The following is a 17,287-nucleotide window of genomic DNA, read 5'->3' as shown; positions in this document are numbered from 1 at the left end:
AACCAGCTGAGCTATAGTAGTTGTGAATGCTCTCTCTAACCAGCTGAGCTATAGTAGTTGTGAATGCTCTCTCTAACCAGCTGAGCTATAGTAGTTGTGAATGCTCTCTCTAACCAGCTGAGCTATAGTAGTTGTGAATGCTCTCTCTAACCAGCTGAGCTATAGTAGTTGTGAATGCTCTCTCTAACCAGCTGAGCTATAGTAGTTGTGAATGCTCTCTCTCTAACCAGCTGAGCTATAGTAGTTGTAAATGCTCTCTCTCTAACCAGCTGAGCTATAGTAGAGTTGTGAATGCTCTCTCTAACCAGCTGAGCAATAGTAATAATAATAATAATAATAATAATATATGCCATTTAGCAGACGCTTTTATCCAAAGCGACTTACAGTGCTTTGTGTGTGCATACATTCTACGTATGGGTGGTCCGGGGATCGAACCCACTACCCTGGCGTTACAAGCGCCATGCTCTACCAACTGAGCTACAGAAGGACCACAATAGTAGAGTTGTGAATGCTCTCTCTCTAACCAGCTGAGCAATAGTAGAGTTGTGAATGCTCTCTCTATAACCAGCTCAGCTATAGTAGAGTTGTGAATGCTCTCTCTCTAACCAGCTGAGCCATAGTAGAGTTGTGAATGCTCTCTCTATAACCAGCTCAGCTATAGTAGAGTTGTGAATGCTCTCTCTCTAACCAGCTGAGCCATAGTAGAGTTGTGAATGCTCTCTCTATAACCAGCTCAGCTATAGTAGAGTTGTGAATGCTCTCTCTCTCTAACCAGCTGAGCTATAGTAGTTGTGAATGCTCTCTCTAACCAGCTGAGCTATAGTAGAGTTGTGAATGCTCTCTCTCTAACCAGCTGAGCTATAGTAGTTGTAAATGCTCTCTCTCTAACCAGCTGAGCCATAGTAGAGTTGTGAATGCTCTCTCTAACCAGCTGAGCTATAGTAGAGTTGTGAATGCTCTCTCTATAACCAGCTCAGCTATAGTAGAGTTGTGAATGCTCTCTCTCTAACCAGCTGAGCTATAGTAGTTGTGAATGCTCCCTCTCTAACCAGCTGAGCTATAGTAGTTGTGAATGCTCTCTCTCTAACCAGCTGAGCTATAGTAGTTGTGAATGCTCTCTCTCTAACCAGCTGAGCCATAGTAGAGTTGTGAATGCTCTCTCTAACCAGCTGAGCTATAGTAGAGTTGTGAATGTTCTCTCTCTAACCAGCTGAGCTAGAGTTGTGAATGCTCTCTCTCTAACCAGCTGAGCTAGAGTTGTGAATGCTCTCTCTCTAACCAGCTGAGATTTTGTAGAGTTGTGAATGCTCTCTCTCTAACCAGCTGAGCTATAGTAGTTGTGAATGCTCCCTCTCTAACCAGCTGAGCTATAGTAGTTGTGAATGCTCTCTCTCTAACCAGCTGAGCCATAGTAGTTGTGAATGCTCTCTCTCTAACCAGCTGAGCCATAGTAGTTGTGAATGCTCTCTCTCTAACCAGCTGAGCCATAGTAGAGTTGTGAATGCTCTCTCTAACCAGCTGAGCTATAGTAGAGTTGTGAATGCTCTCTCTAACCAGCTGAGCTATAGTAGAGTTGTGAATGTTCTCTCTCTAACCAGCTGAGCTAGAGTTGTGAATGCTCTCTAACCAGCTGAGATTTTGTAGAGTTGTGAATGCTCTCTAACCAGCTGAGCTATAGTAGAGTTGTGAATGCTCTCTCTCTAACCAGCTGAGCTATAGTAGTTGTGAATGCTCTCTCTCTAACCAGCTGAGCTATAGTAGTTGTGAATGCTCTCTCTCTAACCAGCTGAGCTACAGTAGTTGTGAATGCTCTCTCTCTAACCAGCTGAGCTATAGTAGTTGTGAATGCTCTCTCTAACCAGCTGAGCTATAGTAGTTGTGAATGCTCTCTCTAACCAGCTGAGCTATAGTAGTTGTGAATGCTCTCTCTAACCAGCTGAGCTATAGTAGTTGTGAATGCTCTCTCTCTAACCAGCTGAGCTATAGTAGTTGTGAATGCTCTCTCTAACCAGCTGAGCTATAGTAGTTGTGAATGCTCTCTCTAACCAGCTGAGCTATAGTAGTTGTGAATGCTCTCTCTAACCAGCTGAGCTATAGTAGTTGTGAATGCTCTCTCTAACCAGCTGAGCTATAGTAGTTGTGAATGCTCTCTCTAACCAGCTGAGCTATAGTAGTTGTGAATGCTCTCTCTAACCAGCTGAGCTATAGTAGTTGTGAATGCTCTCTCTCTAACCAGCTGAGCTATAGTAGTTGTAAATGCTCTCTCTCTAACCAGCTGAGCCATAGTAGAGTTGTGAATGCTCTCTCTAACCAGCTGAGCAATAGTAATAATAATAATATAATAATAATAAATGCCATTTAGCAGACGCTTTTATCCAAAGCGACTTACAGTGCTTTGTGTGTGCATACATTCTACGTATGGGTGGTCCCGGGATCGAACCCACTACCCTGGCGTTACAAGCGCCATGCTCTACCAACTGAGCTACAGAAGGACCACAATAGTAGAGTTGTGAATGCTCTCTCTCTAACCAGCTGAGCAATAGTAGAGTTGTGAATGCTCTCTCTCTAACCAGCTGAGCTATAGTAGTTGTAAATGCTCTCTCTCTAACCAGCTGAGCTATAGTAGAGTTGTGAAATAACCAGCTCAGCTCTCTCTCTCAGCTGAGCTATAGTAGTTGTGAATGCTCTCTCTAACCAGCTGAGCTATAGTAGAGTTGTGAATGCTCTCTCTCTAACCAGCTGAGCTATAGTAGTTGTAAATGCTCTCTCTCTAACCAGCTGAGCCATAGTAGAGTTGTGAATGCTCTCTCTAACCAGCTGAGCTATAGTAGAGTTGTGAATGCTCTCTCTATAACCAGCTCAGCTATAGTAGAGTTGTGAATGCTCTCTCTCTAACCAGCTGAGCTATAGTAGTTGTGAATGCTCCCTCTCTAACCAGCTGAGCTATAGTAGTTGTGAATGCTCTCTCTCTAACCAGCTGAGCTATAGTAGTTGTGAATGCTCTCTCTCTAACCAGCTGAGCCATAGTAGAGTTGTGAATGCTCTCTCTAACCAGCTGAGCTATAGTAGAGTTGTGAATGCTCTCTCTAACCAGCTGAGCTATAGTAGAGTTGTGAATGTTCTCTCTCTAACCAGCTGAGCTAGAGTTGTGAATGCTCTCTCTCTAACCAGCTGAGATTTTGTAGAGTTGTGAATGCTCTCTCTCTAACCAGCTGAGCTATAGTAGTTGTGAATGCTCCCTCTCTAACCAGCTGAGCTATAGTAGTTGTGAATGCTCTCTCTCTAACCAGCTGAGCCATAGTAGTTGTGAATGCTCTCTCTCTAACCAGCTGAGCCATAGTAGTTGTGAATGCTCTCTCTCTAACCAGCTGAGCCATAGTAGAGTTGTGAATGCTCTCTCTAACCAGCTGAGCTATAGTAGAGTTGTGAATGCTCTCTCTAACCAGCTGAGCTATAGTAGAGTTGTGAATGTTCTCTCTCTAACCAGCTGAGCTAGAGTTGTGAATGCTCTCTCTCTAACCAGCTGAGATTTTGTAGAGTTGTGAATGCTCTCTAACCAGCTGAGCTATAGTAGAGTTGTGAATGCTCTCTCTCTAACCAGCTGAGCTATAGTAGAGTTGTGAATGCTCTCTCTCTAACCAGCTGAGCTACAGTAGTTGTGAATGCTCTCTCTCTAACCAGCTGAGCTACAGTAGTTGTGAATGCTCTCTCTCTAACCAGCTGAGCTATAGTAGTTGTGAATGCTCTCTCTAACCAGCTGAGCTATAGTAGTTGTGAATGCTCTCTCTAACCAGCTGAGCTATAGTAGTTGTGAATGCTCTCTCTAACCAGCTGAGCTATAGTAGTTGTGAATGCTCTCTCTAACCAGCTGAGCTATAGTAGTTGTGAATGCTCTCTCTAACCAGCTGAGCTATAGTAGTTGTGAATGCTCTCTCTAACCAGCTGAGCTATAGTAGTTGTGAATGCTCTCTCTAACCAGCTGAGCTATAGTAGTTGTGAATGCTCTCTTTAACCAGCTGAGCTATAGTAGTTGTGAATGCTCTCTCTCTAACCAGCTGAGCTATAGTAGTTGTAAATGCTCTCTCTCTAACCAGCTGAGCTATAGTAGAGTTGTGAATGCTCTCTCTAACCAGCTGAGCAATAGTAATAATAATAATATAATAATAATAATATATGCCATTTAGCAGACGCTTTTATCCAAAGCGACTTACAGTGCTTTGTGTGTGCATACATTCTACGTATGGGTGGTCCCGGGATCGAACCCACTACCCTGGCGTTACAAGCGCCATGCTCTACCAACTGAGCTACAGAAGGACCACAATAGTAGAGTTGTGAATGCTCTCTCTCTAACCAGCTGAGCAATAGTAGAGTTGTGAATGCTCTCTCTCTAACCAGCTGAGCTATAGTAGTTGTAAATGCTCTCTCTCTAACCAGCTGAGCCATAGTAGAGTTGTGAATGCTCTCTCTATAACCAGCTCAGCTATAGTAGAGTTGTGAATGCTCTCTCTCTAACCAGCTGAGCCATAGTAGAGTTGTGAATGCTCTCTCTATAACCAGCTCAGCTATAGTAGAGTTGTGAATGCTCTCTCTCTCTAACCAGCTGAGCTATAGTAGAGTTGTGAATGCTCTCTCTATAACCAGCTGAGCTATAGTAGAGTTGTGAATGCTCTCTCTCTAACCAGCTGAGCTATAGTAGTTGTAAATGCTCTCTCTCTAACCAGCTGAGCCATAGTAGAGTTGTGAATGCTCTCTCTAACCAGCTGAGCTATAGTAGAGTTGTGAATGCTCTCTCTATAACCAGCTCAGCTATAGTAGAGTTGTGAATGCTCTCTCTCTAACCAGCTGAGCTATAGTAGTTGTGAATGCTCCCTCTCTAACCAGCTGAGCTATAGTAGTTGTGAATGCTCTCTCTAACCAGCTGAGCTATAGTAGTTGTGAATGCTCTCTCTCTAACCAGCTGAGCCATAGTAGAGTTGTGAATGCTCTCTCTCTAACCAGCTGAGCCATAGTAGAGTTGTGAATGCTCTCTCTAACCAGCTGAGCTATAGTAGAGTTGTGAATGTTCTCTCTCTAACCAGCTGAGCTAGAGTTGTGAATGCTCTCTCTCTAACCAGCTGAGATTTTGTAGAGTTGTGAATGCTCTCTAACCAGCTCAGCTATAGTAGAGTTGTGAATGCTCTCTCTCTAACCAGCTGAGCTATAGTAGAATAGAAGCCAGCCGCACCAATGTGTTGGAGGAAACACCGTACACCTGGCGACCTGGTCAGCATGCACTGCGCCCAGCCCGCCACAGGAGTCACTAGTGCGCGATGAGACAAGGATATCCTGCAGGCCAAACCCTCCCTAACCCAGACGATGATAGCCCCATGGGCCTCCCGGTCGCGGCCGGCTGCGACAGTGCCTGGGATCGAACACAGAGTCTCTGGTGGCACAGCTCGCACTGTGATGCAGTGCCTTAGACCACTGCGCCACCGGGAGGCAGTTATAACAATTTTTACGTTGGTAATCAGTTTATAATAACAGTAAGGCACCTCAGGGCTTTGGCTATATGACCAATATACCACGGCAAAGGCCTCTATCCAGGCACGACGCATTTCGTCCATCCCCCGGGCCTTTTTGCTTAATTATATTCTTATTCTATAGCATATTATCCCACAGCCTTTCGTACACAAACCACAAATGAATCAACCTGAGAGAAAATTGTACCACAAGTTATTTCTCTTTTACCTTGAACACCCCAATCCCCGCATCTATGAGGAAGGGACGTGTAGAGGTTGATGGCTGATTATCGTGCTTCTCCAGTGGTGCCGATGGACCAGAAGAAGACTCGTCTCCGTTGTTATTGGGATCACTGGTGATACTCGTGTTCTTACTGGTAGTTGTGCTGATGTTGGTGGTAGTACTGGTGTCGCCAGTGGTGGTTGTGTTGTTGTTGACTGTGGTGGGTTTGGGGGTAAGTGTTGGGGCCACGGTGGTAGGTTTAGAGGGGGTGGTAGCTGCACCAGTCGTAGTGTTGGGGGTGGTGGGGGGCATTGTGTCACACTCCTTGGGGCTGACGACAGGGGAGATGACGAGAGGACTGTCTGGAGCGTCCCCCGCTTGGGAACGGATAAGCAGCTGGACGATATCGTTCAGACCCACATTGTAGTCATACAGTGTGTGGCCATCTTCCATCTGAAAAATAAAAGACACAAATCAATGTCAGATAGATAGGCAGCTATTTTTTGTTTTCGGGGTTTTCCTCTTGAGATGGGTAAAACAGCTTTGGGATAGTCAAACAGCATCTGGCCCTCTTGCATCTGAAAATACATACAAATTGATCTGGAAAATACATACAAATTGATCTGGTAGGCAGACATATTGGTCTTGTTTTTTTTTGGGGGTACTGGCCGACATTTGTGCGATATTAAATAATCAGCATAGCGTCACTGACCCGTCGTCGGAAGCGTATGCCGAGCACGAGCTGGTTGTCAAGGGACAAACACAGAGCACGGCAAAGACAGAATTCTGCAGAAGGCTGAGGAGGGACAAACACAGAGCACGGCAAAGACAGAATTCTGCAGAAGGCTGAGGAGGGACAAACACAGAGCACGGCAAAGACAGAATTCTGCAGAAGGCTGAGGAGGGACAAACACAGAGCACGGCAAAGACAGAATTCTGCAGAAGGCTGAGGAGGGACAAACACAGAGCACGGCAAAGACAGAATTCTGCAGAAGGCTGAGGGACAATGTGTTGATGCTCAGCACCATTCAGAATCAAAACCTATAAAAGACCTGAACTAAGAAGAGCTACTACACCTCCAGACTCAATCAATAGATCTGCATCACCTGTCCTGTACCAGACAGGTTTCTATCTACTCTGTCCATGGGCCAAATGTCTTAGTTGTTATGCGACCAGGGGGATAGGGCTAGGGAATCATTTTACAGTGGGGGCTGCATCTCTCAAAATGAAATAATGGGAAATAATGCATCTTTAGTTGTGACAATGAGAACAAGAATATTCCAATAAGAAATAACACCATTGTGAATCGGGAAATATGCTGTACATTTGAATTTGTCTCCCCAAAACCAGACATCCATTCCTGAAGTCAGCACAACAAATGAACACAAATCTCTGCCTTCCACTGCATGTTTTCCTCCAATAAATGCATACAGTCTTAGAAGGGGGGGGTAAGTCGCTATGACAACCAATAAAGGACCCCCCTCCCCCCGTGTTTATGTGTGTCTGTCTGCTGTGTGGCGTTGACAGCATAGTATAGAAATATAATTACTACCCATCACAGAACATCGACTTGAATGGAATGTCCGTTTTAGTAATTCTATTTCTATGGTAACCATCCTGGACAAAAGGACACTAGGCAGGCTGCGGCACACTGACTTGAATTCATCTATTGTGTTGGGAAAGGGGCAATGATGATATGCATGGAACGCCATAACACAGTGTACATTATCTGCATTAGACCTTTCATCGGAGGGTCAATGACTATTCACATAATATCCCTCTGCAGCCATGAACTAAGCAATCCACTTTCTATCAAGACGTTTTATAGGCTCCTTAGGTTGCAACAAGAAAAATACTAAAAAAAACACTGGTGCAGTTATTAGTACATGATATTGAATGTTTTCTACAGTGCAGTCGGAAAGTACTCAGACCCCTTGACTTTTTCCACATTTTGTTACAGCCTTATTCTAAGATGGATTAAACACACACACACACACACACACACACACACACACACACACACACACACACACACACACACACACACACGAAGGGTACCAAAACATTTCTGCAGCATTGAAGGTCCCCAAGAACTCAGTGGCCTCCACCATTCTTAAATGGAATAAGTTAAGAACCACCTAGACTCTTCCTAGAGCTGGCTGCCCGGCCAAACAGAGCAATCGGGGGAGAAGGGTCAGGGAGGTAACCATGAACCCAATGGTCATTGACAGAGCTCCAGTTCCTATGGAGATGGGTGGACCATTCAGAAGGACAACAGTCTCTGCAACACTCCACCAATCAGGCCTTTACGGTAGAGTGGTCAGATGGAAGCCACTAAGTAAAAGGCACATGCTTGGAGTTTGCCAAAAGGCACCTAAAGGACTCTCAGACCATGAGAAAAACTGATGAAAACCAAGATTGAACTCTTTGGCCTGAATGCCAAGTGTCACGTCTGGAGGAAACCTGGCACCATCCCTACGGTGAAGCATGGTGGTGGCAGCATCATGCTGTGGGGATGTTTTTCAGTGGTAGGGACTCTGAGACTAGTCAGGATCGAGGGAAAGCTGAACGGAGCAAAGTACAGAGAGATCCTTGATGAAAACCTGATCCAGAGCGCTCAGGACCTCAGATTGGAAGGTAAACCTTAGCCTCAACAGGACAATGACCCGAAGCACACAGCCAAGACAAAGCAGGAGTGGCTTAGGGACAAGTCTCCGAATGTCCTTGAGTGGCCCAGCCGGAGCCCAGACTTGAACCCGATCGAACATCTCTGAAGAGACCTGAAAATAACTGTGCAGTGACGCTCCCCATCCAACCTGACAGAGCTTGAGAGGATCTGCAGAGAAGAATGGGAGAAATTCCCCAAATACAGGTGTGCCAAGCTCATAAGGCTGTAATCACTGAGTCTGAATACTTTTAAAAATACATTTTTTTACAAATTTGTAAAACATTTCTAAAAACCTGTTATTGGTTTGTCATTATGGGGTATTGTGTGTAGAGTGATTAAATTGTTTCCCCCCTCATCAATGTGAGAATAATCCTGTAACGCAACAAAATGTGGAAAAAGGCAAAGCGTCTGAATACTTCCCGACTGCACTGTAAATGTTCTTACAAATTTGGTGTTTAGAAATGTTCAAGAGATGGTGACATTTTTGGCCGATTGGATAATATGCCATACATCCGGTCTATTTGAAATGTTATGGTTGGTTGGCTCACTGCCATTTGCTTTTGCAAAATGTCACTCTTGGTGTATAAAGGGGTAATAATAATAACTTGATATATCCTTATGTGAATAATAAAATAAGATCATGCAGTATAAATTATTACAGCCACTGTTGTTTTCATTGAGTCCCAAAATTGTTTTTAGATGGCTTGGGATGAGTTGGACCACAGAGTGAAGGAAGAGAAGCCAACAAGTGCTCGGCATATATGTGGGAACTCCTTCAAGACTGTTAGAAAAGCATTCCAGGTGAAGCTGGTTGAGAGAATTCCAAGAGTGTACAAAGCTGTCATCAAGGCAAAGAGTGGCTATTTGAAGAATCTCAAATATATTTGGATTTCTTTAACATTTTTTGGTTACTATATGATTCCATATGTGTTACTTCATAGTTTTGATGTCTTCACCATTATTTACAATTTAGAAAATAGCCAAAATAAAGAAATCCTGGAATGAGTAGGTGTTCTAAAACTTTAGACACACAGACACACTACTGTTCAAAGGTTTGGGGTCACTTAGAAATGTCCTTGTTTTTGAAAGAAAAGCAACATTTTTTCCCATTAAGATAACATCAAATAGATCAGAAATACAGAGTAGACATGGCTAATGTTGTAAATGTATTGTAGCTGGAAACGGCAGATTTTTTTATGGAATATCTACATAGGCGAACAGAGGCCCATTATCAGCAACCATCACTCCTGTGTTCCAATGGCACGTTGTGTTAGCTAATCCAAGTTAATCATTTTAAAAGGCAAATTGATCATTAGAAAACCCTTTTGCAATTATGTTAGCACAGCTGAAAACTGTTGTTGCAATAAAACTGGCCTTCTTAGACTCATTGAGTGTCTGGAGCATCAGCATTTGTGGGTTCGATTACAGGCTCAAAATGGCCAGAAACAAAGACGTTTCTCCTGAAACTCATCAGTCCTTTTCTCAGAACCAAGGCTATTCCATGCGAGAAATTGCCAAGAAACTGAAGATCTCGTACAACACTGTGTACGACTCCCTTCACAGAACAGTGCAAACTGGCTCTAATCAGAATAGAAAGGAGTGGGAGGCCCCGGTGCACAACTGAGCAAGAGGACAAGAACTTTAAAGTATCTAGTTTGAGAAACAGACGCCTCGCAAGTCCTCAACTGGCAGCTTCATTAAATAGTACCCGCAAAACACCCGTCTCAAAGTCAACAGTTAAGAGGAGACTCCAGGATGCTGGGCTTCCATTAAAAATCAGCAATTTCCAGCTACAATAGTAATTTAGAACATTAACAATGTCTACACTGCATTTCTGATCAATTTGATGTTATTTTAACAGGGGGGCTTTTCTGTCAAGAACAAGGACATTTCTAAATGACAAAAACATCTACATATATGCACCCATCTCAGTGAACTAATCCATTGCAGAAGCCTAGACAGAGCCAATGTATCTGAAAATGTGGTCGGAGGCTCCATATGGAGGGTGGGACGCAATTGCGGAGCCTCCAGAGACCAAATCGAGCTCCATACTGCATCGCCATGCTCCTCCCAACTGTTACAACAGTGTGGAGGGCTCTGTATGGCTCTGCATTGACATGATTGGTTGACTGTAGGTGGGGGCGGTGCATCCTGTAGAAAGCACAAAAACTCACTTCCTTGACAATTTCCTTCACCACAGCTTTGCACTGCTCAGCAAAGCACAAGAAGTATGAATGCCCTGATTTCTGCTGAGGCTTATCACCATAAATGCTACACGGCCAATGCAGACATCAGATTAACCATGCAGTACCCAGATGCACAATGCACTTCTCTAGAATGTGCTCTCTTCTGCCAATTTGTGCACAGTCATTGTTTCATAACTTTGTGTGAATTGTTTGCATTTGATTGTTAGCGTCTATCAATTCCCCTTTACATACATCACCAGTAGTACATTTACCGTTAATTCCTAATCTACAATGTTTGTTTTGTTATGGTAATTTATGTTAATGCTTTCAACATATTATTCCAGTCTTTTGCCGTTCTCATTGTCAGAGTGGACACATTGTTTGCAGAACCCACAACCTATGCTGCGACACTTGTGAGAAACAAGTTTTGGTTTATTTCATTATATTTAAGAGTTGTCAATTTAGTCATAGTCTTTTGTTTGAAGCGCTCCTGTCAATGCTGAGTAAGCATGAATACGCATAGAAATAGCCCTCTAGGCTAACATGGCCTGCATGCAAATGTAGGTGTATTAATGTGGCCATTTGGGGACGTCTGATAGAATTTCTGATTGGCTTAACGCACAACCACTAATGAGCTGTGGAGATTCTCAAAGTCATGTTTTCTTCACCTCAAACAGCAAACAAAGTCGGTTTTAACATCCATTGAGTTCCATTGAGTTCATCAATGTATTAGAAAAATCTTTCCAGCTCTCTCCCGTTCGATAACAACTCAGAGTGAAGGGGAAAAATGCTATGCTCTGATTCAGTGGAAAAGTCATAAAATAGGCCTACCTGATTTCTTCTCATCAGTGCTTGACTTGAACTGAAATACGTTCTGGTACTCATTTTGGGTGCTAGTACTGTTTATATTTAGGTGCAGGAGCTCCTCAATACTTTTGAGCTAATATTCTATAAAGAGGAACAGGAGCTCAAGCAGTAGAACATTTGAGGTGTCGGCACTCCTCTCCGGCGAGCTTCTGCCAAAGTCAAGCACTGCTTCTTATCCATTGCGTAAATACCCTACAGCTGTGTACGTCCCGAGCTCACTGGGCAGGAAACTGAGGGCCCAAAGTATTTTAAACAATGTTGCAAGTTAGCTAGCTCAAGCTTCAGCTGGACCCAAGTTAATAGTTGATACAATGTTTAAAGTTGGTTGCAGACAGGCCATGTGTAGCCAATGTGAATTAAAATCAGGATGTTTTCTACCTGCAGGCTGCAATGTTTTTATTTGTTGGCTTTGTGTAGGCTATTTTTACATAAATGGCAATAGAAATTACTTTTTTAGTATGTCATTTTTTCATTTAGATAGCATTGTGATTAACCACATGACATTGATTTTGAGATATGAAAAAGTTATCATAAATGAAAACTGTTCGGCAAAAATGTGTAAATGAAAACCAGAACTGTCACGCAGATCAGTAGAAATGGTAAGATATATCGGCATTCCACATGAGAAGGGTTGATGACGACTCGTTTATTTATTTATTACCAGCAACTTGGGGATATATTTCCTTCCCTGGTCATCTAGAGCTCTGGCTCCCGAGTCATTTCTGTCTTATTTCATCAAACAGTAAGCTTAAAGTATCAGACAAGCTCAATGCATATGGATGATTTTATTAAAACACAGAGACATAGATATATATATATATATATATATATATATATATATATATACACTTGAAGTCGGAAGTTTACATACACCTTAGCTAATTACATTTAAACTACGTTTTTAATCCCAATAAACATTCCCTGTCTTAGGTCAGTTAGGATCACCACTTTATTGTAAGAATGTGAAATGTCAATAATAGTAGAGAGAATCATTTATTTCAGCTTTATTTCTTTCATCACATTCCCAGTGGGTCAAACGTTTACATACACTCAATTAGTATTTGGTAGCATTGCCTTTAATATAGTTTAACTTGGATCAAACATTTCAGGTAGCCTTCCACAATAAGTTGGGTGAATTGTGGCCCATTCCTCCTGACAGAGCTGGTGTAACAGTCGGGTTTGTAGGCCTCCTTGCTTGTACACGATTTTTCAGTTCTGCCCACACATTTTCTATGGGATTGAGGTCAGGGCTTTGTGATGGCCACTTCGATACCTTGACTTTGTTGTCCTTATTTTGCCACAACTTTGGAAGTATGTTTGGGGTCATTTTCCATTTGGAAGACCCATTTGCGACCAAGCTTTATCTTCCTGACTGATGTCTTGAGATGTTGCTTTAATATATCCACATAATTTTCCTACCTTATGATGCCATCTACTTTGTGAAGTACACCAGTCCCTCCTGCAGCAAAGCACCCCCACAACATGATGCTGCCACCCCCGTGCTTTACAGTTGGGATGTTGTTCTTCGGCTTGCAAGCCTCCGCCTTTATCCTCCAAACATAATGATGGTCATTATGGCCAAACATTTCTATTTTTTTTTTTTCATCTGACCAAGGACATTTCTCCAAAAAGTATGATCTTTGTTCGTATGTGCAGTTGCAAACCATAGTCTGGATTTTTTATGGTGGTTTTGGAGTAGTGGCTTCATCCTTGCTGAGCAGCCTTTCAGGTTATGTCGATATAGGACTCGTTTTACTATGGTCCTTTGCTGTTGTTCTGGGATGGATTTGCACTTCTTGCACCAAAGTACATTCATCTCTAGGAGACAGAATATGTCTCCTTCCTGAGCGGTATGATGGCTGCGTGGTCCCATGGGGTTTATACTTGCGTACTATTATTTGTACAGATGAGTGTGGTACCTTCAGCCTTCTGGAAATTTCTCCCAAGGATGAAGCTGCTGATTTCTTTTGATGTTCCCATGATTTCAAGCAAAGATGCACGGAGTCTGAAGATAGGCCTTGAAATACATCCACAGGTACATCTCCAATTGACTCAAATGATTTCAATTAGCCTATCAGAAGCTTCTAAAGCCATGACATCATTTTCTGGAATTTTCCAAGTTGTTTAAAGGCACAGTCAACTTAGTGTTTGTTGTAAACTGACCCACTGGAATTGTATTACATTGAATTATAAGTGAAATAATCTGTCTGTAAACAATTATTGGAAAAATTACTTGTGTCATGCACAAAGTAGATGTCTTTATTGACTTTCCAAAACTATAGTTTGTTAACAAGAAATTTGTAGAGTGGTTGAAAAATGACTTTTAATGACTCCAACCTAAGTGTATGTAACCTTCTGACTTCAACTGTGTGTGAAAAATACAAGTTTAAAAAATTTGATTGGTTGGAAGAACAGACTGCTTTCGGTCAACCAAGATTTTTTGTTGTTGTCAGGGACGACCCTAGTGTGTATTCTCATTATTATTATTATTTGGTTATTGATCACAATTACCACCTCTCCCCAGTCAAACTACTTTCTGTGTTTATCTTATCCAAGGTGACAAGTCAGCCAAACGTTCTTTGAAAAGCTCATTTCCAATCATTACAAGCACAGCACTCAGACAGTGACTAAAAACTGCATAGGACATGCTTTGCTTACGCATTGGCAAGGTTGGGACAACCTATTTTGAATAGGTCATTATTGAACGTCTCCTTTAGTGTTTGAATAGGCAATTGCTGGACCTAATAGCGCAGTGCACGCTAACCACATTGGTGGCACATTGGTGTGGCTGGCTTCCGGGTTGGATGCGCGCTGTGTTAAGAAGCAGTGCGGCTTGGTTGGGTTGTGTATCAGAGGACGCATGACTTTCAACCTTCGTCTCTCCCGAGCCCGTACGGGTGTTGTAGCGAAGAGACAAGATAGTAGCTATCAAAACAATTGGATACCACGAAATTGGGGAGAAAAAGGGTAAAAAAATAAATAAAGTAAAAATAAAAGTCCATTAGATTCTATCTTGGCTGACAGATATGACTTGGCATCTCACAATGATTTTAAAACACAACAGAGAAAAAAAAGTACTATGGAATTAAAATGACAGAATATTTATATTATTACCATATTACCATATATTATTTCATGGTACTTTTGTGCTTCTGCCAATTAAGTGAATTGGACCACCTGGGATCAACCAGAATTGGGGAAGGTGCTTGTGAGTAGGTGCCATGGAACCTATCAAAGCATCAGTATATGAACTGTGCTTCTAAAATGCACTGTGATTCCAAAATGCACTTGTTTTGTGTGTACGCACAGCTGAGTGTGTGTGTGTATTTTATAAGTGAGTCAGGGCTGTATGTGTGACGATTAATTTCCCTAACGCAACAAAGGTGCAAAACCATACCAATTAGTGGGGAGGTGAGAGACTAGTCTATAGAGTCAGTGGTGTGGTGAGAGACTAGTCTATAGAGTCAGTGGGGTGGTGAGAGACTAGTCTATAGAGTCAGTGGGGTGGTGAGAGACTAGTCTATAGAGTCAGTGGGGTGGTGAGAGACTAGTCTATAGAGTCAGTGGTGTGGTGAGAGACTAGTCTATAGAGTCAGTGGGGTGGTGAGAGACTAGTCTATAGAGTCAGTGGGGCGGTGATGAGAGACTAGTCTATAGAGTCAGTGGGGCGGTGATGAGAGACTAGTCTATAGAGTCAGTGGGGTGGTGAGAGACTAGTCTATAGAGTCAGTGGGGCGGTGTGAGAGACTAGTCTATAGAGTCAGTGGGGTGGTGAGAGACTAGTCTATAGAGTCAGTGGGGTGGTGAGAGACTAGTCTATAGAGTCAGTGGGGCGGTGATGAGAGACTAGTCTATAGAGTCAGTGGGGTGGTGAGAGACTAGTCTATAGAGTCAGTGGGGTGGTGAGAGACTAGTCTATAGAGTCAGTGGTGTGGTGAGAGACTAGTCTATAGAGTCAGTGGTGTGATGAGAGACTAGTCTATAGAGTCAGTGGGGTGGTGATGAGAGACTAGTCTATAGAGTCAGTGGGGTGGGTGAGAGACTAGTCTATAGAGTCAGTGGTGTGATGAGAGACTAGTCTATAGAGTCAGTGGTGGTGATGAGAGACTAGTCTATAGAGTCAGTGGGGTGGTGAGAGACTAGTCTATAGAGTCAGTGGGTGGTGAGAGACTAGTCTATAGAGTCAGTGGGGTGGTGAGAGACTAGTCTATAGAGTCAGTGGGGCGGTGATGAGAGACTAGTCTATAGAGTCAGTGGTGAGAGACTAGTCTATAGAGTCAGTGGGGTGGGTGAGAGACTAGTCTATAGAGTCAGTGGGGTGGTGAGAGACTAGTCTATAGAGTCAGTGGGGTGGTGATGAGAGACTAGTCTATAGAGTCAGTGGGGTGGTGAGAGACTAGTCTATAGAGTCAGTGGGGGTGGTGAGAGACTAGTCTATAGAGTCAGTGGGGGGTGGTGAGAGACTAGTCTATAGAGTCAGTGGGGTGGTGAGAGACTAGTCTATAGAGTCAGTGGGGGGTGGTGAGAGACTAGTCTATAGAGTCAGTGGGGTGGTGAGAGACTAGTCTATAGAGTCAGTGGGGTGGTGAGAGACTAGTCTATAGAGTCAGTGGTGAGAGACTAGTCTATAGAGTCAGTGGGGTGGTGAGAGACTAGTCTATAGAGTCAGTGGTGTGGTGAGAGACTAGTCTATAGAGTCAGTGGGGTGGTGAGAGACTAGTCTATAGAGTCAGTGGGGTGGTGAGAGACTAGTCTATAGAGTCAGTGGGGTGGTGAGAGACTAGTCTATAGAGTCAGTGGGGTGGTGAGAGACTAGTCTATAGAGTCAGTGGGGTGGTGAGAGACTAGTCTATAGAGTCAGTGGGGTGGTGAGAGACTAGTCTATAGAGTCAGTGGGGTGGTGAGAGACTAGTCTATAGAGTCAGTGGGGTGGTGAGAGACTAGTCTATAGAGTCAGTGGGGTGGTGAGAGACTAGTCTATAGAGTCAGTGGGGTGGTGAGAGACTAGTCTATAGAGTCAGTGGTGAGAGACTAGTCTATAGAGTCAGTGGGGTGGTGAGAGACTAGTCTATAGAGTCAGTGGGGTGGTGAGAGACTAGTCTATAGAGTCAGTGGGGTGGTGAGAGACTAGTCTATAGAGTCAGTGGGGTGGTGAGAGACTAGTCTATAGAGTCAGTGGGGTGGTGAGAGACTAGTCTATAGAGTCAGTGGGGTGGTGAGAGACTAGTCTATAGAGTCAGTGGGGTGGTGAGAGACTAGTCTATAGAGTCAGTGGGGCGGTGATGAGAGACTAGTCTATAGAGTCAGTGGGGCGGTGATGAGAGACTAGTCTATAGAGTCAGTGGGGTGGTGATGAGAGACTAGTCTATAGAGTCAGTGGGGTGGTGAGAGACTAGTCTATAGAGTCAGTGGGGCGGTGATGAGAGACTAGTCTATAGAGTCAGTGGGGTGGTGAGAGACTAGTCTATAGAGTCAGTGGGGTGGTGAGAGACTAGTCTATAGAGTCAGTGGGGTGGTGAGAGACTAGTCTATAGAGTCAGTGGGGTGGTGAGAGACTAGTCTATAGAGTCAGTGGGGTGGTGAGAGACTAGTCTATAGAGTCAGTGGGGTGGTGAGAGACTAGTCTATAGAGTCAGTGGGGTGGTGAGAGACTAGTCTATAGAGTCAGTGGGGTGGTGAGAGACTAGTCTATAGAGTCAGTGGGGTGGTGAGAGACTAGTCTATAGAGTCAGTGGTGTGGTGAGAGACTAGTCTATAGAGTCAGTGGGGCGGTGATGAGAGACTAGTCTATAGAGTCAGTGGGGTGGTGAGAGACTAGTCTATAGAGTCAGTGGGGTGGTGAGAG

At 43.5% G+C, this 17,287-nt stretch overlaps 1 protein-coding gene across 7 annotated transcripts in view; it reads right to left on the bottom strand.

The window, feature by feature from the left end:
- The window catches only part of LOC118391563 (E3 ubiquitin-protein ligase UHRF2-like), a 50,359-nt gene that overhangs the window by 25,616 nt on the left and 7,456 nt on the right, over window positions 1-17,287 (bottom strand). For all 7 annotated transcript variants that reach the window (XM_052458471.1, XM_052458468.1, XM_052458469.1 and 4 more), the window contains exon 2: window positions 5,728-6,174. In XM_052458471.1, the coding sequence (XP_052314431.1) occupies window positions 5,728-6,174 (447 nt within the window). The remainder of the gene's footprint in view (window positions 1-5,727; window positions 6,175-17,287) is intronic.

This window comes from Oncorhynchus keta, chromosome 12 (assembly GCF_023373465.1).
Source record: "Oncorhynchus keta strain PuntledgeMale-10-30-2019 chromosome 12, Oket_V2, whole genome shotgun sequence".
Taxonomy (NCBI): Eukaryota; Metazoa; Chordata; class Actinopteri; order Salmoniformes; family Salmonidae; genus Oncorhynchus; species Oncorhynchus keta.
The sequence above is the reverse complement of the archived record's forward strand: the minus strand, read 5'-3'. Positions and strand labels throughout refer to the sequence as shown.